This window comes from Gorilla gorilla, chromosome 20 (assembly GCF_029281585.2).
Source record: "Gorilla gorilla gorilla isolate KB3781 chromosome 20, NHGRI_mGorGor1-v2.1_pri, whole genome shotgun sequence".
NCBI classification, from domain to species: domain Eukaryota; kingdom Metazoa; phylum Chordata; class Mammalia; order Primates; family Hominidae; genus Gorilla; species Gorilla gorilla.
In genome coordinates, this window is record NC_073244.2 from 69,343,118 (window position 1) to 69,366,390 (window position 23,273).

Consider the following 23,273-nt stretch of genomic DNA (forward strand, 5'->3'; position numbering starts at 1 on the left):
ACCACAGGTGTGCGCCAGCACACTCAGCTTATTTAAAAAAAAAAAATTTTTTTTTGGTAGTCTCCCTATGTTGCTCAAGCTGGTCTTGAGCTCCTGGGCTCAAGCGATCCGCCCCCCTTGGCCTCCCAAGGCGCTAGGATCCCAGGCCTGAGGCATCGCGCCGCCCGACGTCCCCCTTTGGTTACTCTGACTGCCCGCTGATCTGTATAAGAGGATCCGGAGGGGAAATAATGCAAGGTGGAAGTCAGAGTCCGGAGCCTGGTCCAGGGTCTCTGCACTGGCCCTGACCCTGGCAAATGTCCCTGCCTCCTGGGGCTCGATTTCCTCCGGCCAAGAATGGACGGTCTTGCGCTTGGTCCCTGGCCTCCGAGTTGTGCCCCCAGGACAGAGGCAGGTCTGAGCCGGGCTGTAGGCCCGCTGCGACTTTTACACCGAGGCCTGCCGGCTCAGGATCGGTCCCCTTTGCAGGTGCTTTGTAGAGAAAAACTACATTAACTACAAGGCATTGCCAGGTGCGACGGCGGGCCCTGGGGCCAATGATGGTCCAGGACAGGGGCGTTTCCTGTGGGTTGCGAAGCTTGGGGCGGGACTTCCGGCATTTGGATGGGACGTAATTTGGGCGCGACGGTTCCGTCCACGCCGGCTCTAGGGAGGGGGTGGTGTTCTGTGGCCGCCTCCCTGGCGGCGCTGGGGAAATGAGCAGGTAGGAGGCCGACAGCGACCTCCGCGTCTCGGAGCGAACCGTGAGCCTCCCCGTAACGAGAGAGTTTGACTGTCAGCCAAGGTCACCGGGCCCGGCGCAGGGAAGGGGTGGGGCTCGGCTGAGCCCGCGAGACCCGCCCTGCTCGCCGCAGCCCCCGCCCCGCTAGGGCCTTAGGGTCCCGGTATGGCGATGGCTTTGACGGACCCGGCGCAGGTGAGTGGACGAGGTTTCGGCCTTGCTGCTTTTCTGCTAGTTCGGGGAAACCTCCTGGGCAGGCCAGAAGCCAAGACAGCCACAGGATTCCTCTTTGTAATTTTGTTTGTTTACGAAACGTGGAGCAGGCTCGTCACTTAGTTTATCTCCTGTCGTGGTAGTACCTGAGAGACTGAATATTGAAGCGGACAGTAGCCAGACTATACATACATTATAGGGCTGTGACGTACAATTTTTTTGTAGCAACCTGCCCAGGAAACCAGCCTCCTGTTCTGCAATAAACTACTCTGGAAGCCAGTCTGCCTTAAGTTAGTCTTGCAAGGAGCTAGATTACTCTCTGGTGACATTTCAGGAGGCTAAACGGTAACTCCTAGAACAGTAGGCCCCAAATAGGACTTGATTTGTAACTGACTGTTCTTCTAATTTTTGCCTCCGCCTCCAAAAGAGGACCAAGCAGAGAAAGCCATACGTGCTCAGCCTAACCAATCACATACGATGCCCCACTTCTAGTTAGCCCTTCTGCAGCTTTCCACTGCTAAAGTGTCAGGCCTCTGATAGCTGCTTAATAATTGCTTGAAGGATGGATGAAGTTCCACTCCAGGGACTCCCGCCACACACATTATCCGAACTCAGCCTTGGCCTGCAAGTCCCTACCCGGTCCACTATGGCTGACCACCTCTGTCCTTGTTTCCTTCCTTTCCTCCCTAGCTCAGCCCTTCAGACACAGGTCCACTATGGCTGACCACCTCTGTCCTTGTTTCCTTCCTTTCCTCCCTGGCTCAGCCTTTCAGACATATCAATCTGATCACGCAGAGTTCTTTCCTACCCCTCAGCCTTCACCTTTACAGTTCATTCAGCCTCAGACACTATCCTCACATCTCTGCAAGACCCTTTCACGTCTTGTTGGCTCTGCTCAAATGTCACTTCTTTAAAGCGGCCTTTCATGGCAGTTCAGACTAAAGTAGTCCCCTTCTCACCTGCCCTTGGTCTAGCGTTTTTGTATAGAGAATCTGGCAAAATTTTAGACAGCTACTGAGTTGAGGTCTTAAGGATTTTGTGGGGACAAAGAGCATAAATAATAACACAAGAACTGTAACGGTTGGCCTTCATTGAGTCCTTGATGTGAACTGAGAAATGGGCATTATTTATCATCTCATTTAATCCTGATCTCCTTAAAGTGACATTCTATTATAAACACTGCCGTACACAAGAGGAGGTCAAGACTCCAACCTGTTTAGTTACCTGCTGAAAGTCACGTAGCACTTAAGTAACAAACTCATATTTAGCATGTGGACCACCAGAGCCTTTGTTTTTACAGACAGTTGGCTGAGAAGCCCTGAGGTGAACTTTGCAGTCTTTCCAGCAAGTCACAGTGGCCATTGGAAGCGAAAGGCAGACATTCCACTAGAGAGGACTGTGTAGACAAAGGCAAAGTGTGTTGGTTGTTTAAGGAGGTCCAAGAGGACTTATGAGGTTACCATGGTTCCCCCCATCCCCACCTGCTGAGACATGGCCTGGAAGGGCAAGATCCTGTGGTCTTTTGTTGGATGTTCGTCCTGCCTTCAGCCCATAGGGCATTTTGGCCAGTCATAAGCCTGGGTTCTCATGACCACAGCCTGCATTATCCTCAGCCACTTGAGTTTCCTGGTCCTGAAGCACACTGGCCTTAGGGATACCTGCTGGCAGGACTCAGGGAAGGAAAAGGCTGATGGTTCATTATGCAATCTCCCTGGGGTCCAGGGGAGAGGATGAGCTGGTCCAGGCACTGCCCCTCGTCAGGCATTTGGTACTTGTGAATTTGGTGATGAGGGTTTTGCCCACATCTTGGGGATATTTTTAGGAGCTGCTAAAATAGATTAAATAGCAAAAATATATAGAAATGCTTCACAACCGTATTATAGTAGATTCACGTGGGTGGTGGCGGATTGTTGGGGTCACAGTATTAAACCCTGAAGCAGAGGGAGCTGGGTTAAAATCCTGTCTCTTATATATAAATCATGCTTATAACATGTAAAACTCTGGCTGAGCTTGGTGCTCACACCTCTAGCCCCAGTGCTGTGGGAGGCTGAGGTGAGAGGATCACTTGAGGCTAGGAGTTCGAGACCAGCCTGGGCAATGTAGCAAGATCCCAGCTCTACCAAAAAGAAATAGTTGGGCGCAGCGGTGCATGCCTGTAGTCCCAGCTACTTGGGTGGCTAAGGCAGAAGGATTGCTTGAGCCCAGGAGTTCAAGGTTACAGTGAACTCTGAGCATGCCATTGCACTCCAGTCTGAGTAATAGAGTGAGACTCTGTCTCTGAAACAAACAAACAGAAAACACAAAAGACTAGGAGAATCTGTGGAGCTCCCTTAGCCTCAGGTCAGTGACTGTGACATGGAGGTGATTGGCGGTGGTGCTTAGTAATACTTCAGGGGCTGTGGGAGGATTAATAAAATCCCAAAGTCCATTAAGCTCTGAATAACTCATGTCTGTTATTGGGAAAATGGGAATTCTGTATTCATCTGAAAATTGAGGCAGAGATAAATGAGGTCCCTAAGGTCACAAAACTGGCAAGTGTCAGTTTCAGGAGTTTGGATTCAAACTTGAGAAGTCTGACTTCAGAGTTTGGGACTTGTAGTTGCTTTAAAACAGAACATGAAGCTTCAGCATGAGCTGGACCAGTAAGGCTCAGGTGCTGTAGTTGTCAATATTATTGCTATTATTATTGTCATTATTTCCTCATTTCTTTGAGGTCCTCGAACTCTAATTGTCTACATCTCGCCATCCACGAGTTATTGCCATTGTCTTCTGTTATTCTTTGATGGCTCCTATATAGGAGGCTTTTCTCTTTTACATTACAGTAATCTGTCCAAAGCAATGTCTGCCTTCTTCCTTCAGCCTGGTACAAAGTTAGGCCCTCAGGAGGCCCTCAGTGACTTGGGCCTTGATCTTGCTGCACCTTTTCCAGCAAAGCACATGCAATAGTCCCACAGCAAACTCTACTACCTCTATTTGACATTTCAGGTGTCTGTGACCTTTGATGATGTGGCTGTGACTTTCACCCAGGAGGAGTGGGGCCAGCTGGACCTAGCTCAGCGGACCCTGTACCAGGAGGTGATGCTGGAAAACTGTGGACTCCTGGTGTCTCTGGGTAAGGCCTTCCCCCTCCACCATGCAGGGGATCTGCCACCTCCTTCGTTCCATCCTCTGACTCCAGGCCTGATGGGTCAAGAAGGCCTCTCTTACTGGCCTTGCCTCCTTCCCACAAATTCAGTCATTTTCTACACTCACCTCTTCCCTTTTTTTTTTTTTTTTTTTGAGAGGGAGTCTTACTCTGTCACTCAGGCTGGATGCAGTAGCATGATCTCGGGTCACTGCAACCTCCGCCTCCCAGGTTCAAGCGATTCTCCTGCCTCAGCCTCCCAAGTAGCTGGGAAGCTGGGATTACAGGTGCCCACCACCATGCCTGGCTAATTTTTGTATTTTTAGTAGAGATGGGGTTTCACCATGCTGGCCAGGCTGGTCTCAAACTCCTGACCTCAGGTGATCCGCCCGCCTCGGCCTCCCAAAGTGCTGGGATTACAGGTGTGAGCCACCACGCCTGGCCTACACTCACCTCTTCCTATACAGTCTCCATGCATCGCTTTGGACAAGAAATAAGAGTACTCTTTGGCTCCCAGCCAAAGGAGAAGAAGCTGGTGGAAGGAAATGGGGTGTTTTGCAGACCCCAAAGGTGGGATTTCCAGCTGTATGTTATGAGGGGTTGAAGTAGGAACTGAGAACCACCACGATGGGGTCCTAGTTTCTCTGTCTGGGTCTGCTCATGTCACTATCTACTCTGTATGGTTTTTTCTGCCTCAGCGAGTTCAAGGGAAGAGTAAGCACCCCGGGTTTTACTGTTTGTGACCCCTCCTTCCCCTCCAGATTTCTTGTCTGTTTCTCTGGCCTCTATGGGGCGTCTTTGAGGCAGCAAATGCTGCTCCACCTCCAGCTCATACTTGCCTCCATCTCTCACCCACTGCCCAGCATAGACTGGCCTCTGTCTGCAGTTTTTTTTTTGAGTTCCAGAGTGGGATCTGCCTGGGTGGGCCTGGTTGCTCATGTATCTGCTCCACAGCCCAGTCTGTGGTGTAAGGGTTGGTGGGATGTTCAGTAAGAAGGGTTGAGTCAGGCAGGCCCCAAGGAGACATTGACCTTCCGTACCACCAGGTGTTATTCTAAACAACCTTCACGTCCTTCAATCACCTTCACATCCTCTGATTCTAAAGTCACTCTGCTGCAGCCTTGCTGGGCTTCTTGCTATTTCCCCAAGTGCCCACCCACCTCAAGCCATTGCATTTGCTGTTCTCTTTGATGAGTGTTCTCAGGGTAATTCAGCATTTCACATGGCCGCCCCTTCTCAGCACCACCATTGCCTCCTCACCCAGCCCTTCCCTGACCACCGAATCTTGGGGAGGCCCCTTTCTCACCATAGCCTCCTCCCTTTACCTTTTTAATGTCTTTCTAAGCTAGTGGTTCTCAAGCAGGGATGATGTTGAGCTTCAGTGGACACTGGGCAATGTGTGGAGACATTTTGGTTGTTAAAACTAAGATGATGGGCCAGGTGCGATAGCTCATGCCTGTAATCCCAGCGCTTTGGGAGGCCAAGGCAGGCGGATCACGAGGTCAGGAGATTGAGACCATCCTGGCTAACACGGTGAAACCCTGTCTCTACTAAAAATACAAAAAATTAGCCGGGCGTGGTGGCGGGTGCCTGTAGTCCCAGCTACTCGGGAGGCTGAGGCAGGAGAATGGCGTGAACCCAGGAGGCGGAGCCTGCAGTGAGCTGAGATTGCACCTCTGCACTCCAGTCTGGGCAACAGAGTGAGACTCCATCTCAAAAAAAAAAAAAAAAAAAACCTAAGATGATAACATTGACAGCTAGTGGGTGGAGACCTGGAATGCTGCTAAACATCCTTATAATGCACAGGACAGATCCTTTCTCCTCCTCTTCCCCCGATCTCACAAACAAACAATTACCTGGACCTAAATGTCAATTGTGCTAAGGCGAGAAGCTCTTTTTCAGAGAGTGCTTGGACAGACACTACATCAGCTGGTGCTGAGAGACACCCGAGGAAGTTGTTCTTTTATTTCTTCTCGTCTTGCCTCCTTAGCATTTGAGGAAAACTCTGGTTTAGTGCTGAGACTTAACATCCTGCAAACTGTTGGTAATTTCCCCTTTTCTACAGAGGGAGCAGCCTTAGGCTCACAGCCCTGAACAAGCAGCATGAGCTCACAGGGACCAAACAGCACTGTTTGTTTGTCTTGAGACAGAGTCTCGCTGTTGCCTCGGCTGGAGTGCAGTGGTTTGATCTTGGCTCACTGCAACCTGTGCCTTCTGGATTCAAGCATTTCTCATGCCTCAGCCTCCTGAGTAGCTAGGATTACGGGCAGGTGCCGCCATGCCCAGCTAATTTTTGTATACGTTGTTTTGATTTATTGCTACATTTTCATGGTTACCTGCCATCAAGACAAGTGACTCTGGATTTTCTATTTACCAGAGTGATAAGGATTCCATTTGTGAAGAAATCTAAGAAAAATAAAAAGTGGATCACTTTTAAGAAAAGCAGCCCGGGCATGGTGGCTCATGCCTGCAATCTCAGCACTTTGGGAGGGCAAGGCAGGCAGATCATGAGGTCAGTTGATAGCGACCATCCTGGCCAACATGGTGAAACCCCGTCTGTACTAAATATACAAAAATTAGCTGGGCATGGTGGTGCATGCCTGTAATCCCAGCTACTCAGGAGGTGGAGGCAGGAGAATCACTTGAACCAGGGAGTTGGAGGTTGCAGTGAGCCGAGATCGCGCTACTGCACTCCAGCCTGATGACAGAGCGAGACTTCGTCTCAAAAAAAAAAAAAAAAGAAAAGAAAAGCAGTTAACAGTCCAGATCCCCAGAGCACTGATTGGGTGTCTCAGGCCTGTTCCAGGCAGTGTTCATGCTCCATTTATTCTCACAGGATCCCTGTCCTCAGCAAAGTAAGGAAAATTTAGCCACTCCTGTGAGTCCCTCATCCAGTTTAACTTACTCAGCACAGATGAAACACCTTCATTTTATGAAGCTATCACTGAATTTTTTTGTGTAGAAAAAATTCTTCTTTTGTGAACTTTTTTTTTTTTTGAGATGGAGTTTCACTCTTGTCTCCCAGGCTGGAGTGCAGTGGTGCAAGATCATAGCTCACTGCAATCCTCACACCTCACCGTCTCCAGTAGCTGGGACTACAGATGCGAGCCACTGTGCTGTTGTATGAAGTTTCTGTAAATATCCTTATGTCACCATATCACAGTAGGATGTTCAGTTTTTAAATATTTTAATGGTTCATGAAATGCTGGGGTCTGGAGTCACTGACCTGCCCCTCATCCTGGCCGCTGGTCCCTGAGGATGAATCCTCCAGCTCACATCTCTGCCTCGTCACCACCCTCTGCCACCCACTCTGGTGCTCGTGGTTTCCTCCTTACTGTATTTCTTGGGAGAGTAGGGTTTGAAGCCAGAACCCTGGTGTCCAGCCCCAGCTCTGCTGTTTAAAAACTCCATGGCCTTGGGCAACTTACTGAACTTGCCTGTGCCTCAGTGTTCTCATTGTTCAAATGAGGACTTACCATATTCGCATCCCAGGGCTGTTGCCAGGGTCAAGGGTTATTTTATGAAAAGGCTCAGAACAGCACCTGGGAGACCAGGCTGCGTGCAGGGAGCCATTACAATCTCTGTTTCCACCAGTACTATTACCGTCGTCCTCATCGTGATTATTGTCGTTGGCATGCCTTGACCTGGCACTTTCTGGGCAGCGTTGTGGAGCTTTGTGGTTAAACAGCACAGACAGAGATGGCAGGACCTGGGTTTCCTTATTGACTCAGCCATTCATCAGTTCTGTGCTCCTCAGCAAATCACTTTACCTCCCCAAGCCTGGGTTTCTTTGTCAACAAAATGGTGTTGATTATGATATGGACTTCCTGGGTATACCGTGAGGAAATCCTCAGCTGGAATCCTCATTTAATGGCTAGGCATGGTGGCTCACGCCTGTAATCCTAGCACTCTGGGAGGCCGAGGCGGGTGGATCACCTGAGGTCAGGAATTCAGGACTAGCCTGGCCATCATAGTGAAACCTCATTTTTACTAAAAATACAAAAAAATTAGCCAGGCATGATGGCACGCGCCTTTAGTCCCAGCTACTCAGGAGGCTGAGTGAGCGGAGATCGCGCCACTGCACTCCAGCCTGGGCAACAGACTCATTTAGTCTTCGGTTTAGAGGACGAGCATTATAAAACATTGCTTAGGATGTTAAAAAAAAAAAAAAAAAAAAAAAAAGACTTAGATAAGTGAAGACACATACCTTGTTTTGAATGAAAATAATCAGTGTTTAATATTTAAAGTGTATCACTTTTTCTCTAAGATATTCCATAAATATTGTTCACTTTTTAATGCATTTAAATGCTTGGCATAGTCACCTGGACATGGTTATAGCCTATAAATACTAGTTTTTGACTTACTATTAGGAGTAGAGATTCTGTGGCAGCATGACATGCCCTGCCCTTGGTTTCTAGATCACGTGCTAACTTTTTGTTCCCATGGATGGGTGTAGCTTCATTCCAAGGTCTGGTCCCCATCGTGAAGTCCCAGACTAGATTGAAGGTCTTTACTTCTTTTCACCCACATCCATGTGTCCACTTTGTTTCTCCATAAACAGGGTGTCCTGTTCCCAGAGCTGAGCTGATCTACCACCTAGAGCATGAGCAGGAGCCATGGACCAGGAAGGAAGACCTCTCCCAAGGCACCTGTCCAGGTAGGAGCCAAGATCTGGGCAGATCGGAGTCCCTGCTGGCTTGAGACTTCGAGGAGACCACTGGCCCTGGGATCTCTTGGGAAGCTTCTCACTGTGGCTTCTCTAAGGGTTTGGGAGCCTTGGAGCCCTTTAACCTGTGGTTTCTCCGTCCTCCCAGCCCCATCGCACTTGTCACCACTCCTGGGGAGGAGTGAGGTGTATGAACTGAGATTGGTCCTGGGGCTCCAACCTTGTGTGCCTGAAACCTGGTTTGCCAGTCATCTACTCTGTGACCCTAGTGAAGTTTGTATATGAGTTTGGCTAAGTTAATACCAACTGCTGTATCCAACAAACTCCAAAATTTAAATGATTCACACATGAAAACTCTTTTTCACTCATACCAAGGTCTGTGTGGGTCAGCAGGGAACTCTGTACCACACAGTTATTCAGGACCTAGAGTCCTTCTATCAACCTGTTGCTTTAAGGTTGTCCTGACATCTTCTTGCTGGTAGAGAATTAAGGGAATAAGGAAAGTCATACCCACTTCCAGACCTCCCCTCACATCTCACCCATGGGAACTGGGTATTTGGCTGTACTTGGGTCCATGAGTCTAGGAATTGTGGCTGAGCTGCCTGTCCAAGGAGAAGAGCAGATGGTCTGGTGAGCACCTACTCAGTCCACTACACACAGTCTGTTCCTGAAAAATGATATTAGAAATTATTTTTATAAAAAACAAAAAAGAAAAACATTATTTTTATGCCACTGGGCAGTTTGAAGATGTAATCATGTGATACATTAATGCATAAAACTGCATAGTTTCTGAGCCATAGTAAGTGACTTATCAAAATAAGCTATGAGTGTTACTCATGTCATATAAACATTGATGAGTGATGATACATTACATTTCCTTCTGAACTCTGGGGAATAGGGCCTTTCTTACTCTCCCAATTTCTCTTTCCACTTATATTCTGCCTATCAGCCTCTCCCACCTTCTTCTTCCACCCATTCCCTGAGTGTCAATCAGACAGTAAGAAGCAGTAGTTTGCCCATGTCTTCCTATATCTCCTGTTTTCCAAAAACCTCAGGGTGACATTTGACCTTCTGTGTCCCACACTCAGGCTGCTGAGGGCACTGAGGCCATCTGTCATGTGTGTGGATTGGTGCCACTGCAGAGCCTTGGCCTCTGCCCCCATGGGTTCCTTGAGCTGCTCATCCAACCCTGAGTGTCTGTGCAGTCCCTGTTCAGCCCTTCAGAGTCTGTTCCAGATTGTCCCCTCTTCAGTGCCACATCTGCACTTGAAAATCTCAAAAGCACAAAACTCAACATGCCTAACAAGGAACCCATGATCTGGCTCACTCCTGCCACCTCCCAAGTTTCCGTGAATGGTTCTGCCATCCAGGCAGATTAGGGGACTGGCCCCAACCTCAGACAAGTCAACCCCTCCACCTCCATGAGTCCCTGCATCCAGCCTATCTCCACAGCCTTTCGATTTCACGTCATGCATGCCTCCTGAATTCATCCCTCTATCACCTCCATGAGACCTATCCTTCTGCTTTTTTCTTTTTTGAGATGGAGTTTTGCTCTTGTTGCCCAGGCTGGAGTGCAATGGCGCGATCTCGGCTCACCGCAACCTCCGCCTCCCAGGTTCAAGCGTTTCTCCTGCCTCAGCCTTCCGAATAGCTGGGATTATAGGCATGCACCACCACATCCGGCTAATTTTGTATTTTTAGTAGAGATGGAGTTTCACCATGTTGGTCAGGCTGGTCTCGAACTCCCGAGCTCAGGTGATCTGCCCACCTCGGCCTCCCAAAGTGCTGGGATTACAGGCGTGAGACACCGGGCCCGGCCCCCTTATGGTCTTACTCTAAACTCTTATCATCTTTTTTCTAGGGGATGTTAATAGACTCCCAAAACTTAATCTCTGTATTTGCTTTGTGCCTCTGGTCAGCTCTTTGTCCTGTGTGGGGTACTCCAGCATTCAGACCTTGTTCCAGACAGTTAATATTTCCCCAGCAACTCAGCATATGACTGCTGATGTATTAGCAGGTTTTCGTGTTGACAGTGTCATCTACTTATATTGTTTAATCAGCAATCCTTACACATTCCTCTCAACCTCTCATATCGGTAGCTTCTCTTTTCCCCTGGTGGAAGAGGTCTTACCCTTGGCCACGGCCAGTTTTTTCAAGAGTTTATATCATACCTTTTCATGGACGTTTTTTCTTCACTTATATTCCGCTTGTTTTGTAACTTCATCCTTTCTGTACTCAACATAAAAATATGCTCAACTTCCTTACCCTTGAAGAAAATTCAACAATTCAGTGTTCATGGTTCACAGTGTATTCATATATTCATTCACTGAGCACTTAATTGTTTACATGTTTTTATATCAGTGATGCTGTGGACATTTATGTATGTCGTTCATCTTTCACATGTGTAGGGACACATTTTTGATGTTTCTGGAGTGAAATAATTGGATTATAGATTATGCAAATGTTCTAGTTTGCAAGATCATTCTCATTGTTTTCTAAACGGCCCATATCAAAAAATTCCTCTCAGGAATTTTTGGAAGGTTCCATTGATCCATATCCTATCTAATACTTGAAACTATAAGGCCCCTCAATTTTTGCCAATTAAATGGACACAAAATATTATCTGTTGTGCTCTTGATTTGCATTTTCCTCATTGGTAGGGTGGTTTAGTGTCTTTCATGATTCTGAGCCAATCTATATTTTCTTCTGTGAGATGTTATTTGGTGATAAATGCCTATTTTTCAATTAACTTCTTTGGCTTTCTCTTTTTTATTTTATTTTTGTACATTATAGATACCTATCTTTTATCAGTTACATTTGCTGCCGGTATATTCTTCTAGTTTTTAATTTTGTCCTTCCACTCTTTTTAAAGTATCTTTTGTTCAATGAGTTCCTTACATAGCGTAGTCTGATTTATGTTTTTTTTACGTGATTAATGATTTTGTACCTTGTGGAAAAAATGTTGCTTTACCCTAATGTTAAAAAGGTATTCTTGTTTATTTTATTGTAAGTTGTAAAACTTGCCATTTGGCATTTAAGTCTTTATCAATCTGAAGTTGATTTTGAGTATAGAATGTGATAGAATACAATATTTCCATTCCCCATGTGGGTAGCCAATTTTTCTAGCTCTAATTCCTTAGTAGTCTCTCATCACTGAGGTGCTATGCCTCTTTGCCATCTACCAAAGCCCCATCTGTGTGCAAGGGGATTTCTGAGCTCTCTGTTCTTCTTTATTCCCAGTTTGCATTATGTCTGTGCCAGAGTGGTACCTCTGCCTTATGAGCTCTGTCCTGAGAGTGGCACTGCTCTTCACAGCTGTCACCTAGGTCAGAATCTTGGGAATCAGTTCCCCTGTGCCTCATCTTTCCCTAGATTCTCATCACCACCACCCTCTCATGCGCTATAGCTCATTTGCATATTCTTTCTCCTAAGGCTATAGTGTCTTTCTCACATTCTCTCATGACAAGTGGGACTTACTTCACTGGGTACCTTCTATTGGAAAACTGCCTTGATCTTTTTCTACCCGGGATTAGCCAAACTCAAGATTAAGGACACAGTCCTCCAGGACTTTGTCAAGTCTACCCAAATCCTCTTAATTCCAACTGCAAATTCAGGGATTTCCTGAAACCAACCTTAGGTTTCATAACTTGCTAAAAAGACTCACAACACTTTCTAAAACCTATTATACTCACAGTTTTGTTTATTACAGACAAAGCATACAAATTAGAAGAGGACACGGGATGTGGGGCTGAAGGGGTTCCAAACACAAAGCTTCCTCAGTAACTTGTTACCCACCCAGCATTGAGTGTAAAATATATGCACAGAGCATTGCAAACCCAAGAAACTCACTGGAGCTCTGGTTTTTAGAGTTTGTTGAGCTTCATTACACAAGCACGGTTAATCGAGACATTGCCCACATTGCCATGTGAAGTTTCCAGCCTTCGTCCCTTTTCCAGAGTTCAGCTGATATCTTGTGGCTCAGAGACCTAACCTTCTACTCACTGGTTGGTCTTTCTGGTGCCACCAGACCTCAGCCAGAGTCATCTATTTAGGATAAACTATTTAGGGACCTATAATGAGTTACCTTTATATAAATATTCAGTCTGGAATTGAAGCGATATCTCCACTCTAGGCCCTGTCCCCTCACCTGGTCTCTCTGCCTGGTCTCCCTTTCAAGGAGTCAGGAATCCAAGGAAAATAAAAGAAACAAATTACAGATCTGGGGTTCAAGATGGCAAAATATAACAGACATAAAGGCACCATTTATAACTTCATTTTTTTTACTGAAGTGGTGAGTTTGTTTCTTCTCTTTTTACATTAACTAACAGGCCCTTCTGTGTGTTGGATTTCTTTCAGGTGACAAAGGAAAACCCAAGAGCACAGAACCTACCACCTGTGAGCTAGCCTTGTCTGAAGGAATCTCTTTTTGGGGACAACTAACACAAGGAGCTTCAGGGGACTCCCAGCTGGGGCAACCCAAGGATCAGGATGGGTTTTCAGAAATGCAGGGAGAACGCTTGAGACCAGTGTTAGATTCCCAAAAGGAGAAGCTTCCTGGAAAAATGAGCCCCAAACATGATGGTTTAGGGACAGCTGATAGTGTGTGTTCAAGGATTATACAGGATCAAGTCTCCTTAGGAGACGATGTCCATGACTGTGACTCACATGGATCAGGTAAAAATCCAGTTATTCAGGAAGAGGAAAATATCTTTAAATGCAATGAATGTGAAAAAGTGTTTAACAAGAAACGCCTGCTTGCTCGGCATGAGAGGATTCACTCTGGAGTGAAGCCCTATGAATGCACAGAGTGTGGAAAAACCTTTAGCAAGAGTACATACCTCCTGCAGCACCACATGGTCCACACTGGGGAGAAGCCCTATAAGTGCATGGAGTGTGGGAAGGCTTTTAATCGCAAGTCACACCTTACCCAGCACCAGCGGATTCACAGTGGAGAGAAGCCTTATAAATGCAGTGAATGTGGAAAGGCCTTCACCCACCGCTCCACTTTTGTCTTGCATAACAGGAGCCACACTGGAGAAAAACCCTTTGTGTGCAAAGAGTGTGGCAAAGCCTTTCGAGACAGGCCAGGTTTCATTCGACACTACATCATCCACAGTGGTGAGAATCCCTACGAGTGCTTCGAATGTGGCAAGGTCTTCAAACACAGATCATACCTCATGTGGCACCAGCAGACTCATACCGGGGAGAAGCCCTATGAGTGCAGTGAATGTGGGAAGGCCTTCTGTGAGAGCGCAGCGCTGATTCACCACTATGTCATCCACACTGGAGAGAAGCCCTTTGAGTGCCTCGAGTGTGGGAAGGCTTTCAACCACCGATCCTACCTCAAGAGGCACCAGCGGATTCACACTGGGGAGAAGCCTTATGTGTGTAGTGAATGTGGAAAGGCCTTCACCCACTGCTCTACTTTCATCTTGCATAAAAGGGCCCACACTGGAGAAAAACCTTTCGAGTGCAAAGAGTGTGGGAAAGCCTTTAGCAACAGGGCAGACCTCATTCGACACTTCAGCATCCACACTGGAGAGAAGCCCTATGAGTGCATGGAGTGTGGAAAGGCCTTCAACCGCAGGTCAGGCCTCACAAGGCACCAGCGGATTCATAGTGGAGAGAAGCCCTATGAATGCATCGAGTGTGGGAAAACATTTTGCTGGAGCACAAACCTCATTCGACACTCTATCATCCACACTGGAGAGAAGCCGTATGAGTGCAGTGAATGTGGAAAGGCCTTCAGTCGCAGCTCTTCCCTCACTCAGCATCAAAGGATGCATACTGGGAGAAATCCTATCAGTGTAACAGATGTGGGAAGACCTTTTACAAGTGGGCAGACCTCAGTGAACATCCAAGAACTTTTATTGGGGAAAAACTTTTTGAATGTCACCACTGAGGAAAATCTTTTGCAAGAGGAAGCATCTTACATGGCATCTGATCGTACATACCAAAGAGAAACCCCACAAGTGTCTTCACTGTGAGAAAACCTTCTGTTGCCAAATGTCATTTGTCACCTAAGGAGTCATATTAGAAAATTACACAGCTTAGAGCCTTATTCTCCATCTGAATTCATCCTGGAAAAACACCCAGTGGTTATTATGCACTTGGGAAAACCTTTAGCTCCATCTTTCTCATTAGTTTACAGTGCAGTGTTATCTCAGGAATTTTTATAAACAGAAAGAGGTGACATAGAAAAGAAAATGAAATGCAGACACTGCTTTTATACTGTTGTCTTGTATGTACATTTCTGTCCTGTGTCAGGAAAGTTAGTAAGGGAAGGTCTGGAAACTTACTCAATGTCTTTGTTCTACAACATTGTCTCTTCTTAAGAAGCATTGTTTTTATGAGAAATAATGAAGCCTTGAGTTATGAAATACTTTTATATTTAAGGATTAAAAGAAACATGAATGCGCACATTTTATTGTACCACTTAATACTGTTTAGGTCTTTGATTTTTTAAAAAAATTCTTTTTTAATGGGTTTTAAACACTAACACTGAGAATTTTTCTTGATTCCCATCTGTTGGTTTACTTGATTGCTATAGCTGTATGGTAAATCTCAAAATTAGGTAATGTGATTTCTTTTTTCTTACTATTTTTATTTAAAATTCATTTAGCATTCCTAGTTTGACTTTCCATATACACTTTAGGATTGGTTTTTCTGTTTTCCAAATATTCTTGCTTGGATTTTGATAGAAATTGAGTTAAATCTATAGATCAATGTGTTGAAAATTGGCATCTTAGTCTTCCAATTCATGAACATAGCCTATCTTTTCATTATTTAAATTTTCTTTGATATATTTCATTACTGTTTTATAGTTTACACAGTATAACTCCTGCACATTTAAAATAAGAATTATAGCTTCATAGTTTTTTGAGTGATTGTAAATGGCATTGATATTTAAAGTTTCAATTTTCACATGATGTTGGCTAGTATACAGAAACATTATTTTTTCAATCTTATTTTGCTGTCTTGCAACCTTCCTAAACTCATTATTTCTTGCCATTTCTTTTGGGAGAATCCTTAGGATTTTAAATATAGAAATATCATTTGCAATTTGGGACAGTTTTATTTCTTGCTTCCCATCTGTATACCTTTTATTTGCTTTTCTCATGTTATTGTACTAGGTAGGATTTCCAGTGTGATGTTGAATACGAATAGTGACAAGTTATCCATGCCTCGTTCCTGATATTAGGGGGAAATGTTCAGTTTCTCATTATTATGATGTTGAAAGTTGCTTCCAAAGAGTTTCTCTATCGAGTTTAGAAAGTTTCCCTCTATTCCTAATTTGCTGGGATTTTTTTGGTTATTATTAATGTGTTGAATTTTGTCATATGCTTTTTCTCCACCAATTGATTTAATTATGTGATGTTACTTCTATAGTCAGTTGATATGATGTGTTACCTTGATTTTCAAGTATTGAACCAGCCTCACATCTTTGTGATAAGCCCTACTTGATCATGGAGTATAATTTTGTTTGTATACTATGCTACAGTATTTCATTTGCTAGTATTTTGTTGAGGAAGCTTTCCTCTGATTTCATGAGTGATAATCTGTAGTTTTCTTTCTTCAACTGTTACTGTTTGGTTTTGATGTCTAGATGATAACTAACCTCCTAACATGAATTGGAAGGAATTCTCTTCTGTTTTTTTGGAAGATCATATGTAGAATTGGTGTTATTTGTTCCTTTAATGTTTGGTAGCTTTCTCCAGTGAAGAAGTGGGACCTGGAGATTTTCCTTTTGAATGCTTTTTAATTATGTATTTATTTTATTTAATAGGTATAGAACTATTCAGAGTATTTCATATTGGATGAATTTTTATAGATTTTCTTAAGGAAGTGTTCATTTTATGTAAATGTTCTAATTTGTAGCATTCTTTGAAATATTTCCTTTTATCCTCTTGATGGCAGCAGGATCTGTACTTATGTTCCTTGTTGTATTCCTGATATTGGAAATGTATCACTTATTGTTGTCAGTCTTTGTAGGCATATGTCAATTTCATTGGTCATTTCAAAGAAATAGCACTTTATGTCACTGATTTTTCTCCGGTCTCTGTTCTTAATTTCACTGATATCTGCTCTGATGTGTATTGTATCCTTTCTCCTACTTGCTCTGGTTGTATTTGACTCAGTGGTTTCCTGAGGTGGATGTTTAGGTTATTGATTTGAGGCTTTTTTTCTTTTTTAATATAAGCTTTAAGTTCTATACATTTTTCTTACACTGCTGTTAGTTTCATCCCACAAGTCTTAATATGCTTTTGATTATCTTACTCAGTTCTAAGATTTCCTGATTCCTTTTGAGACATCTTCTCTAACCCAGGAATTATTTAGAAGTATATTGTTTAATAGTGTTTGGAGTATTCCCTGCTATTTGTTACTGATTTCTAATTTGTTTTGCATTTGATGTTACTGTTTAAATTTGTTGACTTTTTTTCCTTATGACCCAGGATATAGGCTGTCTTGTTTTATATAGCTGCTTGAAAAGAATGTGTGTTCTCGGTCATTTGGTGGAGTTTCTGTAAATGTTTGTATGATCCTGTTAGTTGGTGGTGTTATTTAGGTCTCCTGTATCCTTGCTGATTTTCTGTCTAGTATTTCTATCAATTGCCAAGAGAAGGATGTTGAAGTCCTGAGCTATAATTGTGGAATTACCTTTTCCTCCTTTAAGTTCTATCAGTTTTTGCTCCACATAATTTAAAGCTCTGTTGTTTGGTATATACACATGTAGGTTTGCTTAGTATTCTTGGTGTATTGACCCTTTTATAATTAAGTAATGTCCCTTTTTGCTCCTGTTAATACTCTTATCAATTTTTATCTGATATTTGTGTGGTCACTCTTACGTTTTGGTTAATGCTTGCATGATTTATACTTCATCATTTTTTTAAACCTTATCTATATCACTATATTGGGAGTAAGTTTCTTGTGAACAGCGTATATTTGGGCTGTGGTTTTATATCCAGTTTGCGTATCTTTTTTTTTTTTTTTTTTTTTTTTTTTTTTGAGACGGAGTTTTGTTCTTGTTGCCCAGGCTGGAGTGGAGTGGTGCGATCTCGGCTCACTGCAACCTCCGCCTCCTGGGTTCAAGTGATTCTCCTTCCTCAGGCTCTTGAGTAGCTGGGATTACAGGCATCCGCCACCATGCCTGACTGATTTTTTGTATTTTTAGTAGAGATGGAATTTCACCATGTTGGCCAGGCTGGTCTCGAACTCCTGACCTCAGGTGATCTGCCCACCTCAGCCTCCCAAAGTGCTGGGATTACAGGTATGTGTCACTGTGTCTGGCCCCAGTTTGCATATTTCTGTCTTTTATTGGTGTATTTAGACCATTTAAAGTTTACAATAATTATGTTAGTGCTATGTCTGCTATTTTATGATTAGTTTTTTGTGTTTCCTGTTGCTTCTTTCTTGGTTTGTTTGGGTTTTTTTTTTTTGTCTTTAACATTTTTTAGAATTCCATTTGATATATTTGTAGTGTTTTTTAAATATATTTCTTTGTATTAATTTTTTTAGTGGTTGCTTTAAGTAGTATAATGTACATATGTAACATAATTACAGTTAATGGTATGAAAAATTTAGCACTTTGATGTATAGAAACCTTAACTTCCATTGGTCCCTTCACCTTGCCTGTTAATATAATTGTCTAAAGTAATTCCTCTTCAAAATTGAGCACCATGTTGGAAAATGTAATTTTTGCTTCCACTGTCAAATATATTTTACAAAAGTTACAGGAAGTATTGCTTGTTGATCTCTTTACCCATTCCACTATTCTTTCTTGAAATTCTAAGCCACCTTCTATTAACATTTTCTTTCTGTTTGGCGAACTTGTGTAGCCTTTTTTCTAGGGTCAGTCTGCTGGTGTCTCTAAAAGTGTCTTTATGTTCCCTTCATTCCTGAGGGATATTTTTGTGGGATAATAGGATTTAGGGTCTGCAGTTCTTTTAGTACTTGAGAAACATGTTTGTTCCTTCTGTCCGCTATGGTTTCAGATGAGAAATCTGTTGCCATTTGAACCATTGTTCCCTAGTTCATAATGTGCCATTTTTATCAACCTGCGTTCAAAGAGTTTTGTTTTTTTTGTAGTGTTCAGAAGTTTGGTTATGAGGTGTGTGACATGGAATTTTTTTTGAGTGTATCATGTTTGGTTTTTGTTTAGCTTTTTGATTTGTAGGTTTATGCCCTTTGCCAAATTTGGGAATTTTTAACCATTATTTCTTGAAATATTTTTTCATCCCTACTCTTTCTCCTCTCTGTGATATGAATGGTAGAGCTTTTGTTACTGTCTCAGAGGTCTCTTGTGCTTTCATGTTTACCCCCTTTTTCTGGTCTATTTTTCCCTTTTTTTCATATTGGTTAATTTCTGTTGACTTTTTTTCAGCTCACTGATTCTTTTTTTCTGCCATATGCAGTCTACTGTTGAGCTTGTCCAATGACTTTTCATTTTGGTTTTTGTATTTTTCAGTTAATTTCCATTTGTTTTGTTTTGTTTTGTTTTGTTTTGTTTTGTTTTGTTTTGTTTTGTTGAGACGGAGTCTTTGCTCTGTTGCCCAGGCTGGAGTGCAGTGGCGCGATCTCTGCTCACTGCAGGCTCTGCCTCCCGGGTTCATGCCATTCTTCTGCCTCAGCCTCCTGAGTAGCTGGGACTACAGGTGCCCGCCACCATGCCCGGCTAATTTTTTGTATTTTTAGTAGAGACAGGGTTTCACTGTGTTAGCCAGGATGGTCTCGATTTCCTGATCTTTGATCCACCTGCCTTGGCCTCCCGAAGTGCTGGGATTACAGGTGTGAGCCACTGTGCCTGGCCTCCATTTGGTTCTTTTGTACATCTTTGATTTCTTTGCTTAGTTTATAATACTAAAGGGCTCAGAAAACAGAAAAAACTAAATTCCAGAGTCATGGTTTTCTGGTGGTTTGTCTCAATATTTGAATAGAAATCCTAAATTATCTGGAGGAGTAGAAGTCCTGTAATCTTTTATATTGGGCGTCTTAAATATTTCTGTCAACAGATCTTATATCAGGGTGATCTGCATATCATTCAGAGTTACGTACTCCATGGGAAGGTTGTATGTAAAATCCTCCAGCTCTGTAAGCCTTGTTATATCCTCAATGGAGAAGGGGTCATTCCTTTTCTAAGATCACTCTTACACTTTTTTATTAGACACACACACCCTTCCCCAACCAAACTTGTCTAAGTCCTCTGTCTTTCATACCCTTGTTTAGTCTTTAACTTCTCCTTATTAACCAGCTTCTTTCCCATAATGTGTAACTTTAGTCAGATCTCAAGCCTTGTTTCCAACCTATTTCACCCTTCCTTGCCTATCAAGCTCTGGTTATTCTTTCTTCCACACACATGCCCTGAGTAACTATTCTGTGCACTGTCCCCACCCCTTTACATTTCCTTTTACTCCCCAGATACTACTAAATGGCTTCCACCACCGTTGCCTGACTTAAGCACGTCTCAGAAAGGTCCCTTTTGACCCCCTCACTCTCTTTTTGGACCTCCATACTGCTAAATCTCTGACTTGAAGGTCCTTTCCTGGCTTCTGTGAATTCCTGGCTTTTTTCCTTTTTAGGGTCTGTGTCTTTCTTCCATCTGTAAAACAGCTTTACTTCCCAGCATCCATCATGATCATTGCTGTTTTCTAACTTGTCCTTCACCCCATGACTGAGTTAATTTGCGCTGAAGACACTTTACTCTCAATTACCTACAGTGTTTCCCTAAATCTGTGTCTCCAGGTTGGACGTTTCTCATGTCGTTACCCACTGGTCATCCTTCCACGCCTTTTCTGTATTTGCACTCACTGAGCCTATATGCATGTATCATGTGGCCATGACCTTGGCCGTGGGGATGCACCCATAATCATCATAAGAGAACACAAATTATTACTGTGTATCAGACATTGTTTTGAATGTTTTACATGCGTCAGCTCTTTTAACCTTTATGACAACTCCATAATGTTATTTCCCCCCTTTAACAGATTAGAAAACTGAGGTACAGAAAGATTAAGGAATTTGTCAAAGATTTCACAATTGTGAAATTTGGGTTTGGGGACTGGAAGCCACTGCACTGGCTTCAGAATCCTTGTCCTTAACCACTTTATTGCTTCTCATAAGGTGGGTCTTTGTTTCCTGGTCACCACTTGTTTTTACTAAAATGAGTCAAACTGTGCTCATTTATTTATAATCTACTATTCTTATTTGACAGTACATCTTGGCCATTCCTTCAAGCAAATGAGATAAACCAGACTCACTCTTTAATGCCTGCATAAGCTATTGTGACTGTAGAAAAGACGGAGAATGTCTGGGTTTGAGGATATGTGGGAGGGGTGGGGAGAAGGAGTAGAGAAGGGCTAAGGCATGCATGTTGTTTTAGGTGTGTTTGAGATGCCTGAAGAACATCAGTGTATCCCCCTAATTTCTGTCTTGTTACTCAAACCAGACACATTGTGGCCATTTCTTTTTCCTTTATCATTCCCACGTCCAGCCACTGCCCCATTCCTTTTTGTTCCTTAGTAGACCCTCAATATATATGTGTGTGTTGGTAAATGGCCATACACAGCAGGGTATTTTTTATTATAATTTTCAGTTCCCTCAGCGCGTTTACCACAAAGCTGTGCATATAGGTGGCACCATATATGGCGTACCTTGACCTCGAAGAGAATCTACATGGACTTTTATGGACCTATGTACACAATTTTAGAAATCATAATGAATGAATGCTGGAGTCCTCAAGACCCCTTCCAGATTTCATTTGCTAGGAAGACTCACAGGACTCAGCATTTTGTCATACTCAATGGCTATGATTTACCACACCGAAAGAATCCAGAGCAAACTCAGTAAAAGGCTCAAACCCAAGTCCAGAGGAAACCAGGCACAATCTTCGAGAATCTTAATGAAATCACACCGGATGTGCTTCATTGAAGCTCCATCTGGGACTTAAAACAACACACATGAGATGTGTTCCAGGAAGTCGTCTTGAGCACCCATTGCTCAGAGTTTATATTGGACTTGCTTTCTAGCACATACCACAATTCTAGACCTCCAGAAGAACAGGAGGTGTTCAGCGTAAGACAATTTAGGCACACGGAGCTACTTCTCATTACTGGGAACAATGGGAAACTTCCCGAAACCTAAAGTACAGACTCCAGCCAAGGATGAACCTTGCAAGATCAAAGAATAGCAGTCTCTGGCCTGCTCTGTTCTCTTTTTCACAGTAACTTAAATGGAAAAATGCTGAGTTAGCTTAAGTTTCTGTAACAAACATTAAGCAAATAAAATTTTCTATAACAGAAATAAGCCATAGCTTTGAGATGAAGGCTTATATACGTGTAAACCATTGTAACCAAGAAAAAAAAAAAGTCAGAGTCACAGTGAAAATACTTAACAAACTAGCCAGGATTTAATTCAGTGATGACAGGGAACAGAGGAAGTCTTGTGAGAAAGGATCTTGCCTCTGCCTAGTATCTTTTACAGATAGGCTTCAAGTGGTTTGATTTGCAGATACACCCTTTCTTGGCCTTTATTTCGGCAAAGATGTGATGGGTAGGTAAATGCTGTGTTCTTTCCCTAGCACGTATGTCAGTTTCTCATCCACTCTTTGTTCTTGCTATTGAAAGTTGTAGCTTCTGGCTACAACAGAGATAGTTGAAGAATATGGAGTTCGTCATAATTTATCATTAAATGTGGATAATTTGAGATTAAAGAATATGTTGTTGCAGGCTTAGTCACTTTGATGGATCTGTCTGTGAGTTTCACTTGGAGGAAGTGGGAGCAGTTGGCTCCAGCTGAGAGGGCCCTTACAGAGACATGATGCTAGAGACCTTGAGAAATCTGGTCTCTTGTATATGTAACTCCTCTTTGTACTCAGACTCCGGCCCACAGACAGCCTTTCCTTTCCATTGTGGAAAGCTAGGGAGGCTCCACAATGCTCAGTGTTGTATTTCAATTTTGAGAATTGAATATTTTTAATGATTGCTAAGAGATGGATTATTTTTGCTCATAGCAAAATCTGTTTGTGTCTCATATCTCACAATTGGAAGGTCTCAGCTAAATTGTAAATGGACAGTTTCTTTTGCCTCTTTTGGAGTAGTGTCAAGAGTGTGGACCTGGGAGACAGACTACCTGCTTACACTTTCTGTTCTTGTTCTTACCTGCTGGAAAGGACATTCATAGCCACTCTGCCTCACTTAAATTGGAGATCCATGTATTCACATGTTTTTTATTATGTTGGCTTTGAGAGATAAGATCTCACTGTCACCCAGGCTGGAGGGCAGTGGTGCGATCATAACTCACTGCAGCCTCAAACTCCTGGGCTCAAGTAATCTTCCCATCTCAGACTCCCAAAGTGCTGGGATTACAAGCATGAGCCACTGTACTGGCTATTCTGCTGTTTGGCAAGTGGAGCCTTGCTGATCCTGAGAGACTGCCCATCCCAGGACTAGCTAATTTTAAGTGGTAGCAAAGGACTCCCCTGGGTATGTGCCTTTGATATGCAACCAAACAATTCAGTGCCCATTCCCTTCCCCCACCCCCTTTATCAAGGCCTC

General features: G+C 43.5%; 1 protein-coding gene across 1 annotated transcript; it reads left to right on the forward strand.

Annotated features, from left to right (window-relative positions):
* Positions 1–597: 597 nt before the first annotated feature.
* Positions 598–22,020, forward strand: ZNF805 (zinc finger protein 805). The gene is made up of 4 exons (XM_004061536.3): positions 598–916; positions 3,920–4,046; positions 8,620–8,715; positions 13,081–22,020. Exons 1-4 carry the CDS (start codon positions 887–889, stop codon positions 14,709–14,711), a joined length of 1,884 nt encoding a protein of 627 aa, XP_004061584.1. The 5' UTR covers positions 598–886; the 3' UTR covers positions 14,712–22,020.
* The last annotated feature ends 1,253 nt before the right edge of the window (positions 22,021–23,273 follow it).

What these genes read in the sequence shown, in the direction of transcription:
- ZNF805 (XM_004061536.3), top strand. Translation starts at nt 887, where the DNA reads ATGGCGATGGCTTTGACGGACCCGGCGCAG. An exon ending in CTTTGACGGACCCGGCGCAG is followed by an intron (nt 917 to 3,919) that starts GTGAGTGGACGA and finishes TTGACATTTCAG; the next exon opens with GTGTCTGTGACCTTTGATGA. An exon ending in TGGACTCCTGGTGTCTCTGG is followed by an intron (nt 4,047 to 8,619) that starts GTAAGGCCTTCC and finishes CTCCATAAACAG; the next exon opens with GGTGTCCTGTTCCCAGAGCT.